Here is a 21,535-nt window from a genome sequence, read left to right as displayed (position 1 = left end):
CGCAACGATTGTTGTCTCATCCATGACAAACTGAGATCCATCGCTGCCGTCTTCGGATTTTTGTGCCGCTTTAGCCTCTGCATTCGCATCAAGCATCATCTGTAGAAAGTCAGCGCGTCTGAAAAACAAATTTGGAAGCTCTGATTCGCAAAAGTCTGCCGAAAGTTTGGCATCAAAAGCACATAGTACGTATAAAAATATGGAACAGATTCGAGACGAGCGGATACCTCCCAAAAGAGGATGGTTGGAGAGAGGAGGACAGCACACAGCAGTGATTTTTGACGCAGGGTGTTTTCTTCATCATTCATAATTAAGAAAATCCCTGGTAAAAATTGGCAGTGGAATCTCTGTTCCAAAATACCATAGACCTACAGCCGGCTGTAAGATTTCCAATAGCTTCTATAGCCGGCAACACAATTTCTTATAGCCTTTTATAGCCGATGGCGATTAAGCAACAGCCTGGCGATAAAGTGTATGCTAAACGTTACTAATTACGGTTGCTAGCTAGGACTTAGTGAGTTTTTGGACTACCGCTCTCTTTTTGGGCCGCAGTATCTTGATTTAATTTGCGAGGAAAGCTCCGTTCTTTTGAAAGATGCCTAGAATTCCTAAGATGTAGGAACGCCTTCAATTTCGTATGATACTGTGCAATACCTCTGGTGTGAAATATGTTGCTTCAAGCGCCGCGGCACAGTGGGAAAACGACCAATCTAGCCGCTCAAAAGTCGTAATTTCAAGTGTTTGGTAGAAAGCTACCAGAGGCTGCATTTCATTCTCAGATATCCACTGACACCAAATCAGTGATTAAATTCACCAGAATCTTGTTTGTTATCAAAAAATTGATGATGAAACCGTGAGCGTAAACAGGTAAGACTGGAAGCCCAGATGGAAGACGCACCAAATGCGTTCCGTACTGATGGTGTTCACGCAACAGGTTATGCGATTGATGGTTTTCCAGCATGGCAGAGCCCCTGAGAAGTAAATCAAATCATTTATTTTATTTCCTCATCATTTTTTCTTATATTTTCTATTTCTTTAACACCTGCTCTGAAAAATCTGTGTTTTTGAACTTCAGAGGATTGGAATGTATCAAATATCGGCGAATTGCAATATCAGACTTGTACTAGGTGACGCAGAATTTCATGTAGTTTCATAATCTGTAGAGATATCTTGCGGTTTTTTGCGGTTCAGAGAGATAAACGAAGATTAATGGCCCGGCGTCGAGGCGTTTTTGATGCACTAGGCGCGGGGCACATTGGTTCCAGAGCCAGATCTAGGCGGCATTAATTAGAGTATCACCTTTGTTGGCATGCAATACATGTTTCTATATGTTTTTTGGGTCGCTGATCACGAATCTGAAGTCAGTTTTACTCCATCGTTAACTAAAACATGGTAAATTTGCGAAAAATAGCAAATTCACGCTCAAATACCGGAATAATTATTTGACAATTTGGCTTGGAGCTTGAGCTATAATACATGTGACTAATTTAATGATTAATCATCCAAAACGACCAACGGTTTTACTATTCTTCATTTTTGGATGGTTATTTAAGAAGGGAGGGAGGGGGGGTTGCCACGTTGAATAACTGAACGAAGTATACCTGCATGCAATTAACACGATCTGTTTTCGGAATCTACTTCCATAATTTTGAGGTATAAGAAATGGCAGGATGAAAATAAAGAAAAAAGCTTCCTAATAATACTATTGGGCAGGGAGAAAAGGCATTGAACGTGTCGGACACTGGTCCGTTGTTTTTTTAAATTAAAGAGGTTGTAATGTATTTTTTTTTTCTTTTTTCTTCTTTTTTTGAAGTACCTACGAATAATCAAGAAGAGCAAGAGTCAGTTTTCGTCCGAAATTCAAGAAATATATTCAAATTCAAAATTTATGTATATTAAAATGTAACAAATAAATCTCATATAAATTTGATGAATAATTAACATCATGAACACATTTAGCAATCAAAATAAGAGTCACAAAAAATTACATTGAAAGAAAAATTTCACTGGCTACGAGAGGAGGTGAATATTCTTGCGGGTAATTATCACATTTTATAGATTCAGACAATGGTATGCCAAAAAAAGTAGGTAAAAGTCGCAGCTTTTGTGATTTAGTCGCAGCTTTGTTGCATTTATATTTATTTATTTTTTTTCTTTTATTCCTTTTCATTGTTATAATTATTGTTTAAGTTATTCTTAAATTATTCTTATTTGTTGTTTATTGTTATTTGTTGTTTATAAAATTATTTAGTTATAATGCTATAATTTCTATCTTTTCTTTCTTTTTTCTCCATTAATTTTTCGATTCTTCTTTATTTCTTTTTTCCTCTTCTTTTCTCATGCTGTTTCAGTGTTTGATTTCATTGTCTTTTCACAATTCAAAAAGTATCTTAGTATTAAAAAAACGCCTGTATCGATGAAAATAAATGTTATTGTCTTGTAAACTGAATAGATCTACTAATTTTTAATTTCACATTTTTACTGTACGTAACATTCAATTTTTCAGTGCACAATGCCATTAAGTGATGTTATAATTGATTAGATTGTTTTGAAAGAAGTGTAACGCAACGCAGAAAATCAGATAATTAAGAAAATTCGCATGTAAAGTGAACCAAAAGTAGGTGTAAAAAGATGGTCCACCAAGTTCTTTGGATTGGGCCATTGTGCGGCGAAAATATAGCCCAAGGGGGGTTGACAAAATATTTTCTTGCCTCAATTTGGGTCCCCCTATCCTTTGGCTACATTTTTAACCCAAGAAACACGAATAAAAATCAAGAGCGTTGACACAGGGACTTTTGAGCGGCTAGATTGGCGTTTTTCCCCACTGTGGCGCGGTACGCTGCGGCGCGCGCGGCGCGGCGGCGGGCAGCCAGCGCTGAACGCGCATTGGCGCCTACAAACCTAACAGGGATACTTCACGCATTGCGCAATGCGTGAAGTATCCCTGTTAGGTTTGTAGGCGCCAGTGCGCTGCCGCTCCGCTTTGTGTTAGGCTCTAATAATTAATCTCGCGGAGTCAGCGTTTTTCAACTCATGACTTTGAAATATTTGCACACTCTGTATGGATTATTATAATTTTAATTGATGAAAAAAAATATGTAGTAAAGGAAAATATAATGTGTGTTTTGTAAATAGCAAGGTGATTCCGTACAAACTTAAGGATTTACAAACCACAAGAATTTCTACACAATTTCTTATAGCCTTTTATAGCCGATGGCGAAAAAGCAACGGCCAGGCAATAAAGTGTACAGCCCGGCGATAGGAACTATACCCCGGCTGTATACTTTTTTATCGCTTCCTGTAGCCCGGCCGTATGATTTTTTCCACTTTCTACAGCCAGCTATATGATTTTCTATCGTCCTCTTCAGTCGGCTATAAGAACTCCTATGGTATTTTGAAACGCAGCTCCTATCGCCAATTTTTACCAGGGATAATTCTCAAATATGCATGAGTAAGTGATTAAATCGTCACCTCCCGGCCAAAGTATCACAAGCGCCATGCGACGTACAAAAATTGTCGCCGCCATTTTATTTTTTTTTAAGAAAAATCGTTCAACGAAGCTATCGAAAATTTCACTGGATTTTCTTTGTGCTGCCGGCAAAATTCGGTGACATTTTCAAACAGATTTAACCGACAATTTCTCTGCAAAAAATAAAATGGCAGCGGAAATTTTGAAACGTCGCATGGCGCTTGTGATACTTTGGCCGGAAGGTGACGACATCTCATCAAAATTTCCAAAAAAAAGGTGTCGTTACATTATGGGAAGGGGAAAAGAGTAAGGGTTCCGACCTTAATTTGAAAACATTTCGTCGCTTCCCAGACGAAAAAACATGACTAGATTCCAGTGTTGCGAAATTTTTCCTCGCAAAACTTATTTTTACAAGATAACTGAGGGGCGTTTCGGACTAAAAATCTCACTCTTTGCTCCTCAAAGTAATGACACTCAAAAATCAACAGAATTCTGGATAGAAATCGTATACGGTCATACTCAGATAAAAAACTGTAATGTTTGATTCAACTTTGCAACCTTGGAATGGAGTTGCGTGCCTTTGTCCGGGAATGACAATCAGCAACTGTCGCAGTTCTACTTATAGGTTAGGTGATTGTCCGACGCCCGACTAAAAGCACTAGTAGAGCGTAAGGTTGGGTCAGATAACATAAAAACTGAATCAACTTCCGAATTAATTGTTGCCACGGCTCGACATTATATGCCCTGTCCTGCTCTTTCCTTGCAAAAAAAACGAAAGCTCATGCAATTGCAAATCGATAATGAACTAGAAAAAGCGCGTCTCTCGATTCAGTGTTTCAAAATTTCCATTTAAAGTTTTTCAATTGAAAAAAGATACAAGATATTTTTTAGGAAGCAAAGGAAAGTATCACACACACAATTTATTTGGGCACCAACGGGGATCAATAATTCTCACAAAATAAGTAAAATAGTTATGAGAAAAAATGAGGTAACATCGCAAACCAAGAAGGGGTGTATGGGGGTCAGGGGGGGGCTCTCCCAGAAAATTTTCGAAATTTAAAAGCATTAGTATGCAGTTTGAGTCAATTTCGTCATGAACAATTATCAAACCCCCTTTCCTCCCCTTCTCCCCTTCTTCTCCTTCCCTTTCTCCTTTCTTTTTCTTCTTCTTTCGTCCTCTCTTCTTCTCTCCTTCGTTCCTTCCTTTTTTCTTTCTTCTTTCTTTCTTCCTCCTTTTTTTTCCGGCGAACGGAGGCCGCACACCCCATACGCCTCCTGGATCCACCTATGTTAGCAGTTGCAGGACATTGAACAAAAACTGGAAACCCACTTAAAGTTCAGTATGGTGAAAGGAAGGGATCCTGCAAATCTTGATCTATCTAATACCACATGATGACCAGACATTTTACCAAAATAAGGTTCTTTTCCTCCGTTTTTGAGGAATTTAAGAATTTTGTACCTTTGAACCTCCCTCCTCTTAGGGAATTTTCGACTTTTGCAGAACATCCCCCTTTAAAAAAGTTGACAAAACTTTTGGTTACTTGATGACACTAACTTTTCGTTACTGCTTTCCCGGTGTCTGATAGTATCCTTGACGACGCTTGCCAGGAAGTTCATGACATCTTGATTGGCGAAGGATATCGGGAGGTATTTCGTGAGCCTTGGTGCGAACAGGAGTACGAAAAATGTCATAAGTCGCTTGAAAATAGTCAAGCTAGTCAATCTTGAAGCAGATTTAATGAATTCTGAATCAGGATTTTGGAGCGAGTCTGTCTGGATTCCGAATGCTATGGTTGCGATAGCGTCCATCGTGTAGTGCCCAAATAGTTCCTTCATGTCAAAAATAGCTCCATTCTCTCCATCTGATATCAACATACAAGAAACGGGTCTTCAAAGTATCTTCTACAGGAAAGCACAAAGAAATGCGCTAGTCCTGTACCCATACCTGAACCAATAGAGTAGACTCTACACTAATCGGACTGCATTTTGCAATTAGGGATTACAGCATCTGACTCACGTGTAAAAACACTTACTTCCATATGGAAGCTAATGGCATATACGTTGTTTCTAAAGTGAGCTGGAAATTGTAGTTCCTAATATGGAACTCTTGCATGTGCCAGGAATTTGTGATGTAAGTACTGAATCCTTTGTAAAATTTCGCGAGAGACTCGATGGCGGTATTGGTTTTCTCTGAATTCAACTCCAAAGCTCAAAAAAATGCTGTCAAAGTTGATGCCGCAATGAAGGGGTATCCCACGCTACCCTAAGAGTCCATCCATATATTAAACAAATGCTATGCAAAGATAGGGAGCAAATACATTAACAGGGTTGCCACTTTGTTTGAGGACTCCAAAACTGAAAACACGGCAACCCGGATAATGTATTTGCTCCCTACCTTCCCATGGAGAGTTTGACTAGATATGCAAATAAGAGGACTCTCAGAGGGTAGCGTAGGATATTCTCGCCTTTACGGCCTCGACTTTGAAAGCTTTTTTGAGCTTTAGAAGTGATTTCAGAGAAAATAACCACCATGCCACCATCGCCATTGCCACCATCGTGTTTTTCGCGAAATTTCGCATAGGAAGCAGTAACTTCAAATCGAAAATTCCTGACACATGCAAGAGCTCGATTGCAAAATGTAGTCCGATTTATGAAGTTATACACACATTGAGTAAAACTTTTTACATAGCTTTTTGCAAATCAAGAAGCAATACGAAAGTTGGCTGGAATTTGGTTCTAAAAAACCGTGCATTCAATACTTATTCTTCACGATTCTTTCGGAAATCCTAAGAGCGGTTAGTCTCTATGCATTCGCAAAGCAGCTGAAAAGTGTTTAGGGTGCGAGCATCTGGCTCCTTGCCACAACTGTAAATCCAGACTAACGTCTGTCCATAGTATGATCTTCAATGGGACTGTTGCATGCAAGAGATACAGCCGTGCGAATAGACTTTATAGCGGTTAAATGACACGAAAATTACGATGGTCACATTAAAAAAGTCTGAAATACACTCCTTACTGCGCAATTTGTGTTGTTAGGAACGCGCTTTTTCAAATTTCCCGCGTCTGGGGGCAGTTTTCTAACGGAAACAATTAACGGCAACTCGCGGCTACTTCCGGTCAACTAAAACTGACAACATAACCTAAAAATCGGAGCTCGTGACATCGTGAAATGAAATATAGAAGGATTGCGTTGGATATTTAAAAGTTGATCGATTTGGTTACCGCATAAAGCGTATATGGACCACTATAGAAGATCACGTTGGGTTTGTAAACAAACTGAAGGAAAAAATAACAACAACAACGACTCGGCATCTTCCGGAAATCACCGAGCCCGCCGTTTGCTCGTTTCCGGTGATTAGAAAACTGCCCCCAGACGCGGGAAATTTGAAAAAGCGCGTTCCTAACAACGCAAATTGCGCAGTAAGGAGTGTATTTCAGACTTTTTTAATGTGACCATCGTAATTTTCGTGTCATTTAACCTCTAAAAAGTCTATTCGCGCGGCTGTTCTTGCATGCAACGGCCATTCTCTTTTTATTTTTTAACCCTTAATTTATGTCTGAAAATGTTGACGCCACACACTTCGGCACTTATGGGCAAATACCTACCCGGCAATAATGCAGCAGCAGGAAGTTGAAGTTGTATGCTACTTAAGTTATTGAAATTTTGAAAAGACTTACCTGTGGCTTTCTCTAAGTACTGTTTGAGTTGTTTTCCACACTGTCTGAGCAAAGGCTCCATGATTTTAAGTTTCCCGGAAGAAAATGCAGGGGTGAGCAGTGAGCGAACTTCTCCATTCTTGTCCTTTTAAGTTGAGCAGCTGCCTTTGATGCAGTGGATACTTGAGTTCCAAAGTTGGGCGATCAACGGCTGCCTTTGATGCAGTGGGTACTTGAGCTCCAAAGTTGGGCGATCAACGAAGTGGCTGAAGTCTCGGATACAAACGTGGTTGATGACTTCAGGGTCGAGAACCACTAGAGTTTGCTTTCGACCCTCAAAAAACCCTGCATAAAAACGATGGTATTAATAATGAGAGGAAAATGATAGATACAGTAGCAAAAAAAAATCGTATTACTGGTAGCGAGTAGCCCCGAAGAGTAGCGAGGCGTGAATGGTCACTTATCGATATTTTCCCATTTGCAGCTAGGTATCGTAAAGAATCGAATATTAAGGTGTTCAGTTCGAACACCATGTTTATCGATGTTTTCCCATTGGTTTAAATAGTAGATCAATCGATATATCGCAAAGCAAGCCACGCCACTGCCCCGAAGCGCTTTGCGCCTCAGGCGTTTATACCGTACTCGTTATATATTCATGTCGTATTATATCGTAGAGTGAGATATGAATTCATGCAAAGAGGATGATAAGTAAAATAATATCTAAAAGAAAAAATGGAACTCTGTTAATGGAATTATGTATGGGGAAAAATTCTATTTTGGTCATTAATGACGTAAATTTTACATAGACTTTACTCATATTCTTCGTGGAGAATCATCATGCTTCGAGCCTTTGGATAAAGGCCGAATTGGGTCGATAAAATTGATTGGCTTTGGCACGTATTTGTAAAGCGTCTCAAATTTTACGCTCATCTGTGTACCTAAGGCTGCTGCGGCTATGGCGAAGGTAATAAGGATGGCTCAATGCTGGAGAATTCTGTGAAAATTCCCTGCCTGCAAGGTAAGTCACAACTCTACGATGATCCACCACCTGGTAGTAACGCATATGAAAACTTGCACACTTCATAACTAGAGTGCGCTACCAGCCAGGAAGAATAATGAAAATTCATTTTATACACTCTTTGAATTTGGTTATATAACTTTTATACTAAGGGTTACATAATAAAATAAGTTTTTTAGTAAACTTTTAACTAAAAAACTTTACATCCATTACATAAACTATGAATATTCTTTAGCTTGTGGTTATTTACGGTTTATACTTTTAAAAACAAATTTTTTATATAACTCTGCTACTAGGGTGGCGCTTCTTGAAATTTGGCAATAGGTACCGTCTTTCCTCCTTTTAAATGCATGTAAAACAAATCAATCAGGCAGCTGGTCTCACCTAAAATTGATTTTTTAGTGAATTTAAATGTAGAAAAAACAGTATAGGTATTGTCATCGACTTACGAAATTGCCACTGCTTGTCTGCTAATTGAAAATCGAGATAAAACATATTTTGATGAGAAACGGCCAAGAATTCACTGGCTCCCATACTTTGCTTCAACTCGTGAGACTTTTGCAGTTGAGGGATAGGATGTCAGGGTATGAGGTACACTCCCGGACCCGGAACCAATAACACCGTCATCTCATCTCCCTCGCTCCCAAAAAAATTGAGTGTATGTTTGGAAGCAGAGCATGCATGGATGTTCGAAAATGTTGAGTTATACTTCCATTGCAATTTTGCGTCGAAGTATGATCTAACCCTATGGATGTACTATGGATCTTCCTTTTTTGTCCATACGAAAGAAAAATTACTCGCCTTTATTTATTTTAAAACTAGGAAAGAATTAGAAAAGTGCTGAACAGTGAATAGGTGGAAAATCTCCGACCAGTAATGTCGAGATAGTCAATAATGCTGGTTTAAAGTATAATATTACACGCCTAACCAACAAACTCGGCGTGTTTGAACTATAAGGAATTCTGTTCGTCAGCATTGCCCTAGCATACGGGTTGGAAATAGTCTACTGCGGTGCAGTGGTGTGCCAGTTCTGCTATCACTTTCTTTCCACGTCAAAATAAAATGATAAAATTTGTCATGAGAGAAGTTAGGAAGTGATGTTTGCAGTGTTTAATATCATAATTATTAAGCTAAATATTTTGAAATGTTGTATTACCTACAAACTTGTGACCTTTCATGCTCCTGTACGTATCCAGCCAGAATTGATGGAAGGCTTTGCGAAATAAAATTCTGTCCTTGATGTTGCCGAAAAGGAACACTGGCTCGAAGTAAAATACACCTTTTTTCTTCCAGTAATCGAAATTTTTCGTAAAATGTCCATAGAGGAATGCCAAGAGGATTATTAACAAAGGAAGCCATACTTTTTGCAGGAATTCGAACATTTTTCTCTCGAGTGTTTTAACGTCACCGTTGTGACTCTATGATCTGAAAAAAAAATCGTAACAATTTTTTTGATGAGAATCATAGCTTATTCGTTTCCTTGAAAAAACTCTCATGAGAATTATGACCTGTACTGAAACGTTTTAACATTCGATCGATTAATATAACGCATAGGAGCTACTATTTCTGGCTCAGTTTATAAACAAGTAAGTACCATTGTGCTCCTATGCACAAGAGTGTTTTTACGGATGAGTCCGAAATTTTAGTTCCTAATTGAAAAATAAAGTCCAATTATTTGCGAAGATGTGACCCCCATGACCGAGGAGAGTGGTTCAATCGCGTTGGAAGGGAAGCAGAGAAAGCAGATATTAAAGGTGAACTAATCAGAATGAGATAAAAAATACCGTGATAATTATATAGTACATGAAACCGATAATACTGTACGACTAAAACGAGTAAGCATGATTAAATTGCTGCAGGAAACTGTTACTGCTCCCAAGCCGCTCATGTTGCCTACTCCGATATTGAAGGCGACCTGGTCCACAATGGTAGAAAAGTATCGTAATTGGCAGGGCCGGATTAAGGGGGGTGGCCACATGGGCAGTGGCCTATGGCGGCAAATTTTGCAATTTTTTTTAATGTAGGTATAAAAAAAAATCGGATTCAGAAAAAAATTATCAATGAGAAAAAGAGGACAAAATTTCTCTTTCCTGAGAGTATAATTAGTAATTTCTAATTTTGTCGTTTTTCGGTGATACAAGAGACAACAACTTCAATTAATCGAGTTAAGAGAGGAACTAAACACGCAATTTGGCCCGGAGCTTAACGCAGAGAGGAATGATGACGAGGACTTGAGATGAAAAGGACAAGCCCTCGGCGCGGCGGTCGGCATGTAACACATATTAGCGCCTACAAGACTGCATGAATACTTCACCCATCGCGCCAAACACAGTGCGGTCAGGAGCGGTGGGCGTGAAACGCATAGCGCCTACAAGACTGCAAGAATACTTCACGCATTGCGCCAAACACAGTGCGGTCAGGAGCGGTGGGCGTGAAACGCATAGCGCCTACAAGACTGCAGGAATACTTCACGCATTGCGCCAAACACAGTGCGATCAACGCGGCGCAGCGGCGGAAGTTAAAATTATTATACCACATTCATGTTTGTTCTTTCATAATTTTTTGCTTCATTTCTTATAAATGTAGAGGCAAAGTTCCGTGAAATTTTGCTAGTAGCGTTGACAGGGCTTTCGCAAAAAATGTATTCAACACGAGTAGGTAAACGCGTCTTATGCACCCCTCCCCCTCTCCCTCCGGCACGTTTACTTGATGGTTTTTATTGATGTTTCAAAACGAATGAGAAGGGGGCTGCAAGTAGGTAAATCCGGCCCTGGTATTTAATTGGAGAGCAATATTAATCTGCTAACACTATGCTGAAAACGAGCAGACATGACCAAACTTTTACGAGCAACTAATCCTACTCCCATGTCGCTGACGTTGCCTATTCAGGTATTGAAGGCGAATTGGTCAGAGTGAGGGCGGAAACACTATCGTAACTATCGAAGCAACGTTAATATGAAAAGTACGATTAGTAGAAGGTATTAAAAGGTACTAAAAGGTATTAAACCGAGTGCACATGATTCGACTGCCTCAAGCAAGTACCCAGTTCTGCTACATATCTTTGGGCTAATTTGCTTACTGAGATCATTAAATAATGGATTTTCGTGTATTTATTTTGGCGCTGAGTTCGGAAGGAATAATATCATATTTATTCCACCTTGTGAGGATTCTGCAGGAAATAAAAATGTCTGAAAAGACTGGATGTCCCTCGGAACATTTTTCTTCCTGGTGAACTTCGAGTGTGGTGGAAGAAAACCAAGCTCATGTACCACTTAGCATCCGAAAACACATAGAAAAATATGCGTCACATGCCTTTGAATGTGTTTGCTCTTTATTTCTAATGACGAAGTTTTTTTGGTGTGTGTAGGTAACTACAAATTCCGCACATTTAACCAATTTAAAGTGTGTGTCTCTTTGTTTTGCACCAAAATGGGAGAATATTTTTTTTTTTTTTTTTTTTTTTTTTTTTTTTTTTTTTTTTTAAATATGAAGTGAGATCGGTTTCTGTTAGACGGGCGCAAATCTGCCAAAAACTCATGAGTCACATGCTTTTTTTTTTTCTTTTTTTCTTTTCTTTTTTGTGATAAAAATGTATTAATATAATTAGCTGAGGAATTGATACTGTGGACAAACCATACGCATTGTTTTAGAGCTAAAATAAACTGAACTTCTGGCGGAATGGGGAACACAAGTTAAGCATTCGCCTTATGGAAACAGCCGCTATACGTGCTATGTCAACTTACCCGTTCAAAAAACCCGCGTGTTGGTGTAGCGAAGCGGAGTGGTTTATCAGTAATCGCTCGACAAAGATGGTGGCCGGAGCATCTCACTCCGCCTGTGTCAGGAATGTGGCTAGTAGTCTCAAACGGTGCCCTGCAGTTGTTGGGTCCCAATGTTCACAATTTTCTGTTCACAGCAACAGAGGAGAACGCAGTACACTGTAAAAGCAAATTTTAAAATGGAGAAGTCAATATGTAGGAAAATTAAAATTCTTAATATGCGAGAAAAGCTTAGAGAATCAACTGAAATGATAACTGTGTTGGATATCTCACTACTTACAGCAGAAAATAAAACATTGAGAACTCTGGTTGATGTGTGGAAGACAAGACTTATCACGCAATTTCTCGAGGAATTTCGACTTGAACACGCAAAAATTTAAAAGAGATGACTGGGAGAATTTTCACTTGCGGCTGGGAAATAGTTTAAAGCGTCGAATGATCAATATTATTTACAAACTTTGCACTGTGAAGTACAGATACACTAGGTTATTACATGGCGGCAACTGATTAGAGAGTTACGTCGGCTACATCGCTGTTGCCGCGCGGGCTCAAAATTATCCGAGTTTCTCATGTACAGATTTTACCGCTCTTTATTTCATTTACCTGTATTCCGAAGCAGCCATTATTTTTGGTTCATTTTTTTATATCCATCTAAATTGATTTTTTACTCAGTCGAGCCATTAGGAATTTCAATTTTGCAGCTGCGATGAAAAAAAAAGGGAAAACAGTCGGTTAATCGCGCCATCTCGAGAAAAACATTTTTCTTTTATTTTTTTAAAAAACATAATTTATTCAATATAAGTAATACAACTGCCTAAGTACTGCCATTAAAGTATTAATGGAATCAGTATAGTTTAAGTGTAATAGTAGGGTGTCGACTGTGTACACCATATGATAAACTTATAAATTAACCTTGTCGTTAAATTGTCTAATGGCGCATGATAACAATAAAGAAAAACAATGATGAGTATTTCAAGAGCGTTTAGATGCCTAATGTTTATGTTGTTCATCCCGTATGCTTTCAGCATTCTTATTTATGTATTTCTTTAAGCCTTACATGCCCAAGCCGGGTCAAATTGACCCGATGCTTGCTAAAAACAAGTGGCCAGCGGGTTGTATGGAGCCTTTATATTCGAGCTTTAAATATAGGTCCATACAAATACACCCTAAAAAAAAAATCGGACAGCAAATTGGAAAAAAATAATAATAATCGAGTAGACACACGACAGGAAAAAATAGGACAGACTATTCGCGCCTCCCTTTTATGTAACTTTCCTCCCGAAATCTGTAGGACGCCTCATTTAGCAGCCTAGAGCGTAGCATTGCGAGTTTAAAATTCGCGTCATCGCGCCTTCAGTTTTGCAGACGCAACACGGGCATCCATCAAGTACGAATAGTTGTACCTCTGCGCCGTCATCGACGCGCGTCGTTTTCCTAGCTCCATTTCCATTTTGTGTTGGTTCCGTTTGTCTTATTTTTACAGTGATGCTTCAAAGGCTATGTGAGCAACACGGTTGAAGATAGGTAAGGCCTAATCCAGCCTCGTTTTTAAACTTTCCTCTCGAATCCGAGCGGCACCTCATTGGCGACACAGTGCGGAGCATTGCGAGTTTACAATTCGCGTCATCGCGCCTTCAGTTTTGCAGACGCAACACGGGCATCCATCAAGCACGAATAGTTGTATCCCGTTGTATACGTGCGTTGTTTTCATATTTTCATGTCTTTATTGTGTAAAACATAACTAACGTACATCATACTTCATAAACTATTAAAATTGATGCATTTTAGTGCGGGTCTATTCAGCTCAACCTTGGACTCTACATACAAAAAAGTTTTAGGCATACAAGCGTTTAGCATATTTTCACCATTCTTAGTTAAATAACTATAAGTCCATATGAAATTAATTGTATAGTACATTTAATGAAATCATTAGAAAATGCTTTTAGAGGATACAATTGTATCGTCATGAAACAAACGCTTTGAACAGAGTGAGTAGTCACCAAAACTTCCATATAGAGACGCATAGGTATTATTTTCCCCCTTCCAGAGGGGTAAAATTCGCTTAAAGTGCCATCCAACAGGAGGGGTGCCGAAGCACCACCCCATAAAAGGCGTCCCATCGAATACCTGTACGGCAGGGGCCATAAGCCGATGAAGAGCCGCCAGGGCAACCCCTAACCGACCCAGCCGCCGAAGCTGAGACGCACATTTGAAGAAGATACTAATGATGGGACAATTCAACGGGGCAACTTGACAACGATTTACACTACCGGTGCATTTATGGGCACGGTGGTTAACCTCTTCAGCCAGCTTTATAAACAAGTTAAACCCTTGGCACACAGACGATGACTTCTATTCCTCTGCGTATCAGTGAGCATTGTAAATCTCCCGAGCTAGGATACAATCACAGCAGCCGCGCGCGGGATATTTCGCTTTGATTGGGCACTTCTCTCAGTGTCGACAATAGGAAATTAGTTATTGATTCGGAAAATAAAAACAGCAGAGACTGAATCATCAGACAGTGGCAAGGAAGTTTATAGATAGGAAACGGAGAGTAGGCGCATAATACTGTGGCCTCTTTTCCGGACGTATGGCATTTTTTCCGCCAACGATGGACTTTTTAATTTTTTGCAATTTTTTAATACCCCGAGCATGACCACCACACAAAACAATGGTAGTTATACTCTAACGTATTAATAATATTCAAAGGGAATACGTGCAAATGTGGTAAAAAGTGGTTTCGAAATCGTCGCAGCATTACTGTCAAAGTTAACATTGCAGCAATGTTTGCGCAACATTCGTGCATGGAGTTATTTGTATTGGGCAAAAAAAAAAAAAGAAGAAGAAAAAAGTTGCAATTCGTTTATCATGAACTTGCAATATTTTTACCTCAATTGATCGATGAACGTCGATTTTAAACGATCAGCAAAAAAAGTTCGACTACTTTGATTCCATTGCAATGAACCTATTTCAACGATAGGGACTCCTTCAATTAGTAAATCGGCAACACACAACAATCCGATGCGGTGGTAATAGCGATAATTTTACCCTTTGATCGCAAATTATTGCGACCTTCACTTGGATTACTTAATCGTTACAAAACCCCTTCATTGATGCACATCCTTACCTCAGCAATGCAAATAATCGATAGAGTCATTCGATAAAGATTCAACAATCAACCCGCTGTGCTGAATCGGCAGAACATATATTTCTCACGCCAATCATTATATAGATATATCATAATCGATACGTAAAAGATGTTTCAGCCAGGAAGATGATACTTACACCTACCTATTTACGCACCACTGAGGCTGCCAGGAATTTATTTGTTATTTGATCCAGGGATAGAGTGTGTGGTCGATGAATACAGTTGCATATGGCAGCATGAATACGGTTGTTGTGCAGCGAAGCATCTGTTCAAATAGATATCCATGCCAAAACAATATTCTGTCATTTACGTAGTTGTTTATTTTTCGTATGCATCAGCCTGATTGCTAAAATTTATGACGGTACGACGAGAATCGAAAATCGATGCATTACACGGCGTAGAAAGGGCTATGTCTGGTCTTAGCTTGTCGACAAAAGCCAGTTAAATAAGTTCAAAAATCAGGCTGCAGATTTTTTTATCTTACCTGCGCGGGCTCCTGAGCATTACACTTGCCGTGATTATAAAGATTTCCATTTAGAAAATTAGAGAGTGACGAGGAAATTTAGATAATTTTAATTGTTATAGTGCAACGTCTGACGTTTACCAAACAACCAATTTTCGCTAAACACATGGGAAAATCAATTGAAATGAGTAAGTAAAAGAATAATACGTCTAAGACGCCGTGTATGGTGCGGCTTCGATGTCATTTGAAACGTTAACTTACAAGAATTTGTCAAACAAATTAATTAAAAAGAAAATTACAGTTGGAAATTGAACATGTTTGTGACCCTGGGTTAACTCCTGCGAGAAAATATGAGAAATTATCGTTCCAGAAACTTTCAGATTGCAAATTTTGTGTCGGTCACAGGACCGATGGGACATTTTCTCAGTCAGTTGCGACTTGACCTTTTGCGATTTAGAAGCCTCAGTGATGAAACTTTCTCATATTCATTTCAGAGATATGTATGCAGGTTCAAAAATCACGACGATTTCCATCAGTGGTACTGGTGAGTTCTTTTTCGATTAATTTGTTCCACATACTTAAAAAAAAAAAACAAAAAAAAAAAAAAAAAAAAAAAAAACTACCCCCGTCCCCTCCCCAAACAATTAAAATAAATGCTCGTCAAATTAATGATCTACAATGATCAAATATTATTAAGGCAAAGTGTTATGACTACATGGTACATAAATCGGTATTATGGTCACCGAGCATCTTGACAATGTAAAAACGTGGTTGTTTCAAGTTCACTGATAAGTGAGCGTATGTAGGAGCGGAGAAAGTCAATTCCCGCCAAATATTTGAATTTTTGTTGGATAGTGCTCACTGATTGGCTGATCTGTTTGTAAACAGAAACAGGCGTTATCTATCCTGTCGCTTCCTGCCTCCTAATTTTGTTATCAGCTATCACCTAGTGGGCGCAATGTCTTTAGTTTACTAATGAGTTAATTGATATTCCTCATTTATTCCTCGCACCTGATGAATCTGCCGATCACGTATTCTACCACCGACACCCCGCCGTAAAACAGTCCTTGCGCAGAATGCGTTGCGTCCAATTACACCTCGTACTTCGGTAATCTGCATCCTCCGTCAGTCGTTCCCGATCTCCAGCAAGCGGTTCGACTATCAAGTTATGAGAAAATTGATTGCAGCTCAGCATTTTTACGATACACAAAGTCACTCATAGTTTCTAGTCTACTTTCCTTCTCATCCATTTGATCTCCTCGGAATCACTCGGCCCAAGCCTCACTTTATCATGTGCAAACTTTTCAACTGATCTAGCAAGTTTGGTTATGATTCAGATATGACTTAAGTACTCTTCAATTGATTTCCTGTGAGTATCTCTTCTTATCTCCCCCTTCTCGGAAAGCACCAAGTTAGCACTGTGGGACGTACTTTGAATCATCTTTTTTTTATTGACTTGTCAAACATTGCAATGAGTCCTATGTGAATGCACACTTCAATTCTCTCCCTCTCACTCAAGAGTGGACTGTCGGAGCTAGTGTGAGGAAGTACATAGCTCATCTTAGATAAGTTTTGTAACAAGAGCCAGTTCTTGCTCTTCTCTGAGTAATGCTCACAACAAGGAAATACACTTATCTGAAACAAGCTCTACTAGCTTTTCACCTGGATGACTTGTCCCATGAATGAAGTCAGTGTGACCTAAACAGTCCCTTATTCTTGTCATTTTTTCCCTGGTGCAAGTAATTGTAACTTAACACACTTGAGATGACCATTCGCTGGAAATTTTGCCCAATTCCATCACCAAGGATTAGTACGTTCCATTTCATACCTAATTGTTTACCATACAAGCTATCTTTTGTGTCTAATTGTAAGAAATCAACCCTGAAACCGTGAAAGTATGCGTTTGGCTTCCAGTGTTTGAAAACTTCTGCTCCAAATGTATTTTTAGAAGTTCACTACCCAAAATGTTTGTTAAAAAATTTGTCTCACTCCTGAAAGTGAAACGTCATGGGAAGTCTGCAACTTTTTAAACCATGATTTGCGGTTTACCAGTTTCACCATTGAAATTCTGGTTTAAATATCGCCATCAGTAGCTTTGAATCCAGTGCTTAGGTTGCTTCAATGTAAATTTCTTGAATTAAGTGATTCTGCTGCCAGAAAATTCCATGTTGTGTTGTGATCAGGCTTCACTGGTGGCGGGTAACCATTTCCAATACTAGAACTCTCAAATTGCTCCTCCAAACTTGCTGTATTTCACAAGTGAACATATTAATGACCTCTTGGTTGTGTTGTTTGTAGTTTACTGAAGCTTTTGTCTCAAGATTCAATTTAAGAAAACCAAGTAGGCACCCTGTCTGTCACATGAGATTAAGAAATAAGGAGCTGACATGTTGAAACGTCACAGTTCAAATATGTGTTGTCAGAGCTTAGTTAGGTATTGGTGTTGTGTATTTCTGAATCTGCGTACCAGTATTTGCACTCTGAATGTGTTCATTCACCTCATATATCAATGGCTAAAGTGCAAGGCTGTGTATCTCCGTTTATAACATTGTAGACTTCCAATCATCCTTTATTTTTTTCTTGGTAAACGAGTCGATGAAATTTCTTGAAAGTTTCCTTAATTTTTCTTCACTATCAGCAGAACATTCTGTATAAATTTAAAGCTACAAAGCTGACTTGTTCCTGTTTAAAAAAATGAACCAGGAATGGTGATTTTGGAACACTACAACGGGGATACGGGTACTGCTCTTTAGCCATCGATATAAAGCAATTTACAGTGGAAGTGCCCAATTTATTTTGTAGGTGTTCCATTTTTCCCACTGATTTAAATTCATGTCAGATCCCTGTCAGAACATTTCATATTTTCTGTTTGAGTTCTCAGCAATGGGACATATTGATTCTGACAATATTAAACACTATAATATGTACAAGCTTTTAATCAATTATCACCTCTGTTATAGAGCTGAAAGCAATGACCAGTGTTGTTTGGGTAAACAGCTACCATGCTCGGAAACTTGCTCTCCTAGTGCTGTCCTTGTTTATGTGCTACGAGGTGTTTTACTTCTTTCACCGAGGAAATGGCATTCTAGAAGATAGGAATAAACAACTGTAAGTAATATCCTTCCTTTTCTAATTTCTGAAATGAACCAATTACCTACCTAGTTTTTTAGCACAAAATGTAAAAATAGGAAGGAACCTCAGGATATCCCTCTACTTAAATTTTTTTAACTGACTTTTTGATCGTAAAATCAACCAACAAAGTCACTTCTCCGAACTGTTGAAATTAATCGGGCATATGAAATTGCATTGATCACTTTTATTTTCATGAAGCACTGTTGGTGTTAAGATGTTGGTTTGTTTCAAAACAATGTCACTGTGCATGGTTGAGTAGCATATTCAGCAATGTACATCTGGATGTTGTGACATTAATTTAAGTTAAAATGAATTATTACTGTGTTATCCTTGTTAATTGACACGATGAGTTTTTGTGTTTCCGCAATTTCCTTGGACAAGTTAACAAAGAATTTGTGTCCTGTGTTCATATCACTGAATTTACATCATTTTTATGCGAAATGAACTCATTATTACCCTGGTCCTTCTAATAATTATTGGCTACCTATTCTAATCATTAAATCTCAAATTTTGTTGCCCCTCTGATGTAAGGGCGCCTCTTGTTTCCCACATGAGCCCCGGAAAGCTTAGACTAATAAGGAGGACAGGGCTCACATAAATATTGAGATACGCCCTTACATCAGAGGGAGGGAGGACGCTTTAAAGAAAATTCTCAATTTAAATGGTCTGGCCCAAATGCAATCCGGAGAGTGTTTCTATTGCTTTCCAAATCGCTGTGAATGTCGAATACAATAACCCTCGCCATTAATTTTGAGAGCAGATATTTTAATCCTCTTAACATACTACATAAGCCTGAGAGAACTAAGCAAACATCCTAAGTGCATGTTATTTCTGATAAATACCACTTTCGCATGTATTGAAAATCATTTCTAGTGAAGGCTTTTAACACACTTCTGACAGGTTAGACCTTTTAATTGGTATTCTAAAGGCTTGATTCAAAGTTATTCATTTATCCAAAGTTTGTATAAATTGAAATATTTCGACATGTCACTTTGATATTCCTTCAATTTAAAATAGAAATCACCCATTTTAAATTTGTGAAACAATTCGAGTCATTCTATCAGTTAGAATCCCTTGAAAATTCATGGTTAAATATAAACTACCTACTTTAATTTTGTGAAACAATTTTAGTAATTCTATCAGTTAGAATCCTTTGAAAATTCATGCGAGAACCCAAATCCAGTCACATTTCAGATTCAGAGGAAATTCATTTCACTGCACTTGGGTTTTATACAAAAACACTTTAGCACTTGGTGTTACTTCTATCACAATGCACTAATTTTTTCTCTTTATTTCTTTCCATTTTTTTTTCTTTTTAAAAATCCCTCTCATCAGCCAAGAAATTGAGAAGCAAATCGCTGAAAGTTACTCGCCCAACAGGTAAATATAATGTATCCACAAAATTGTAATCTTTTGTCTAGCTTAAGCTGCTTTTTATAGGTTAAATGTGCAATATTGTCATTATTTGTGTGCATTGTCCCTGTTGAAACTTTCTCGTATTGTTTCGGTTGTTTTAGGGTTTAGTTTTGCTTCTTAGTTCCTTAAATGTTCATGTCCTCTAAATATCCTTGTAGGATAAACGCTCGTGAAGTATTTTTGGGTAGAAAGTTCAATATCAATGACACACAATTTTAGGTACTCAAAATTAGAAAATTATATCTCTCCTTGAATTATGGATTTTCTCCTTTTTCCACTTTTATGCAAGGAGAAGAAGAAAAAAAGTCGTCACAACAGCCATAGGTATACCTGAAATAAATTTTGATAAAATAAACTGTAGATTTTTCTCATAGTAGCTCTTATGATCTCAGAATAGCATTCAGTTCCAAGTTTTTTTTTTTTTTTTTTTTTTTTTTTTTAAGTTTAAAAATCTGGTAGGTAACCAAGCCAAAAAGTTTGGTATGGTCATGTAAGCAAAATGACAGAAGGTAGATTGCCAAAAAAGATGGTTGATTGGATTCCTCCTGAGATGAGACAAAAGGGACACCCAGTGCAAAGGTGGCAACGCAAGGTTGAACAAGAAATGAGTGAATGCTAGCTCCTAGAGACTTTTGCCAGAGAGCGCTGTTAAAGCGGCTCTTATCTATGTGGAAAAAAATTACGCCTCAAAAGTTCTTACTTACTGAGATTTCAAAGCAATTTGCCAGATGGCATTTTGGGTTCAAATTGGAATTCAAACGGGAAATTGGATTAAATTTTCCTCAAGCTTAAGTACTCAAGTACAAAATGATAGATTTCTCAAGTGGATCCACAAATAATTAATACTCAAGTAGCTTCAGTAGCTTAGTAGCTAGAATGAGACAAGAGAACCTAAAGCTCCGAGGAACAAAAATGCTTATCAGGAGAGAGTGCTCATGATGAATAAGTAATTCAAGTGCAGGCTGTCAACATGTCCAACAAGTATTTTAACTGTAGTCTTATGTTTTATTCAGACTAACAGAAGAAGAAGAAATGCCGTAACTAGAACATTTTCTATAATAAATCAATAAAAGCAATAGGTTGAAATGCTCTGACCTATTTTGCCAAGTGCTTCTCTGTTATTACTGTCAAGCATAATCACACTGAGAATCTCAGTACTGTTAGGAATGAGGTGGATGCAAGGTTTCCAGTAAATAATTTAATACGAGTTCCATGCATTTGAATGAATTGTGAGTGGGATTCTGATTTTGTTGTTTGTACTCAGCTTAAAGCCAATCCAATTAAAAGGAACTAATTGCAGTGTTACCGAGGTACTCAATCTATTTTGTATATTTTTTATGGACAAGTCTGATTTAATACAAATATCCAACTCTGGATGGACATTTAATCTCTTGACGCATTATCGGCTAACTCTGTTTTTAGATACATAGGACATTTTTTAAAAGCAAATTAA

The 21,535-nt window shown here is 38.3% G+C and overlaps 3 protein-coding genes and 1 long non-coding RNA gene across 8 annotated transcripts in view; 3 read left to right on the top strand and 1 right to left on the bottom strand.

The window, feature by feature from the left end:
• The window catches only part of LOC109043598 (Ca[2+]-channel protein alpha[[1]] subunit T), a 370,781-nt gene that overhangs the window by 188,420 nt on the left and 160,826 nt on the right, over positions 1-21,535 (top strand). The gene's annotated exons all lie outside the window — the stretch shown is intronic.
• Positions 1-21,535, top strand: part of LOC140224018 (uncharacterized) — a 91,324-nt gene that overhangs the window by 5,156 nt on the left and 64,633 nt on the right. The window lies entirely within an intron of this gene.
• Positions 7-12,082, bottom strand: LOC109036166 (cytochrome P450 9e2; the record flags this gene model as incomplete). Its single annotated transcript, XM_072296888.1, is given in 7 exon segments — positions 7-118; positions 5,025-5,331; positions 7,148-7,257; positions 7,259-7,291; positions 7,342-7,471; positions 9,301-9,569; positions 11,888-12,082. Coding segments are annotated over 6 exon segments (918 nt in total), but the record flags the coding sequence as incomplete, so codon positions are not given.
• LOC109038367 (uncharacterized) overlaps positions 12,589-21,535 on the top strand; it is a 29,615-nt gene continuing 20,668 nt past the window's right edge. Inside the window, exons 1-3 of one of the 4 annotated variants that reach the window (XM_072296885.1) lie at positions 12,589-13,619; positions 18,495-18,642; positions 20,002-20,046. In XM_072296885.1, the coding sequence (XP_072152986.1) occupies positions 18,506-18,642; positions 20,002-20,046 (182 nt within the window). In that variant the 5' untranslated portion in view covers positions 12,589-13,619; positions 18,495-18,505. Of the gene's footprint in view, positions 13,620-16,761; positions 16,904-16,938; positions 17,345-18,494; positions 18,643-20,001; positions 20,047-20,569; positions 21,393-21,535 lie in introns of those variants that run through there. The other 3 variants (XM_072296884.1, XM_072296883.1, XM_072296887.1) reach the window with 3 other exon arrangements.

This window comes from Bemisia tabaci, chromosome 2, assembly GCF_918797505.1.
Source record: "Bemisia tabaci chromosome 2, PGI_BMITA_v3".
In the NCBI taxonomy this organism is placed as follows: Eukaryota; Metazoa; Arthropoda; class Insecta; order Hemiptera; family Aleyrodidae; genus Bemisia; species Bemisia tabaci.
Note: the sequence above shows the minus strand (reverse complement) of the source record. Positions and strands in the feature narration are given on the sequence as shown.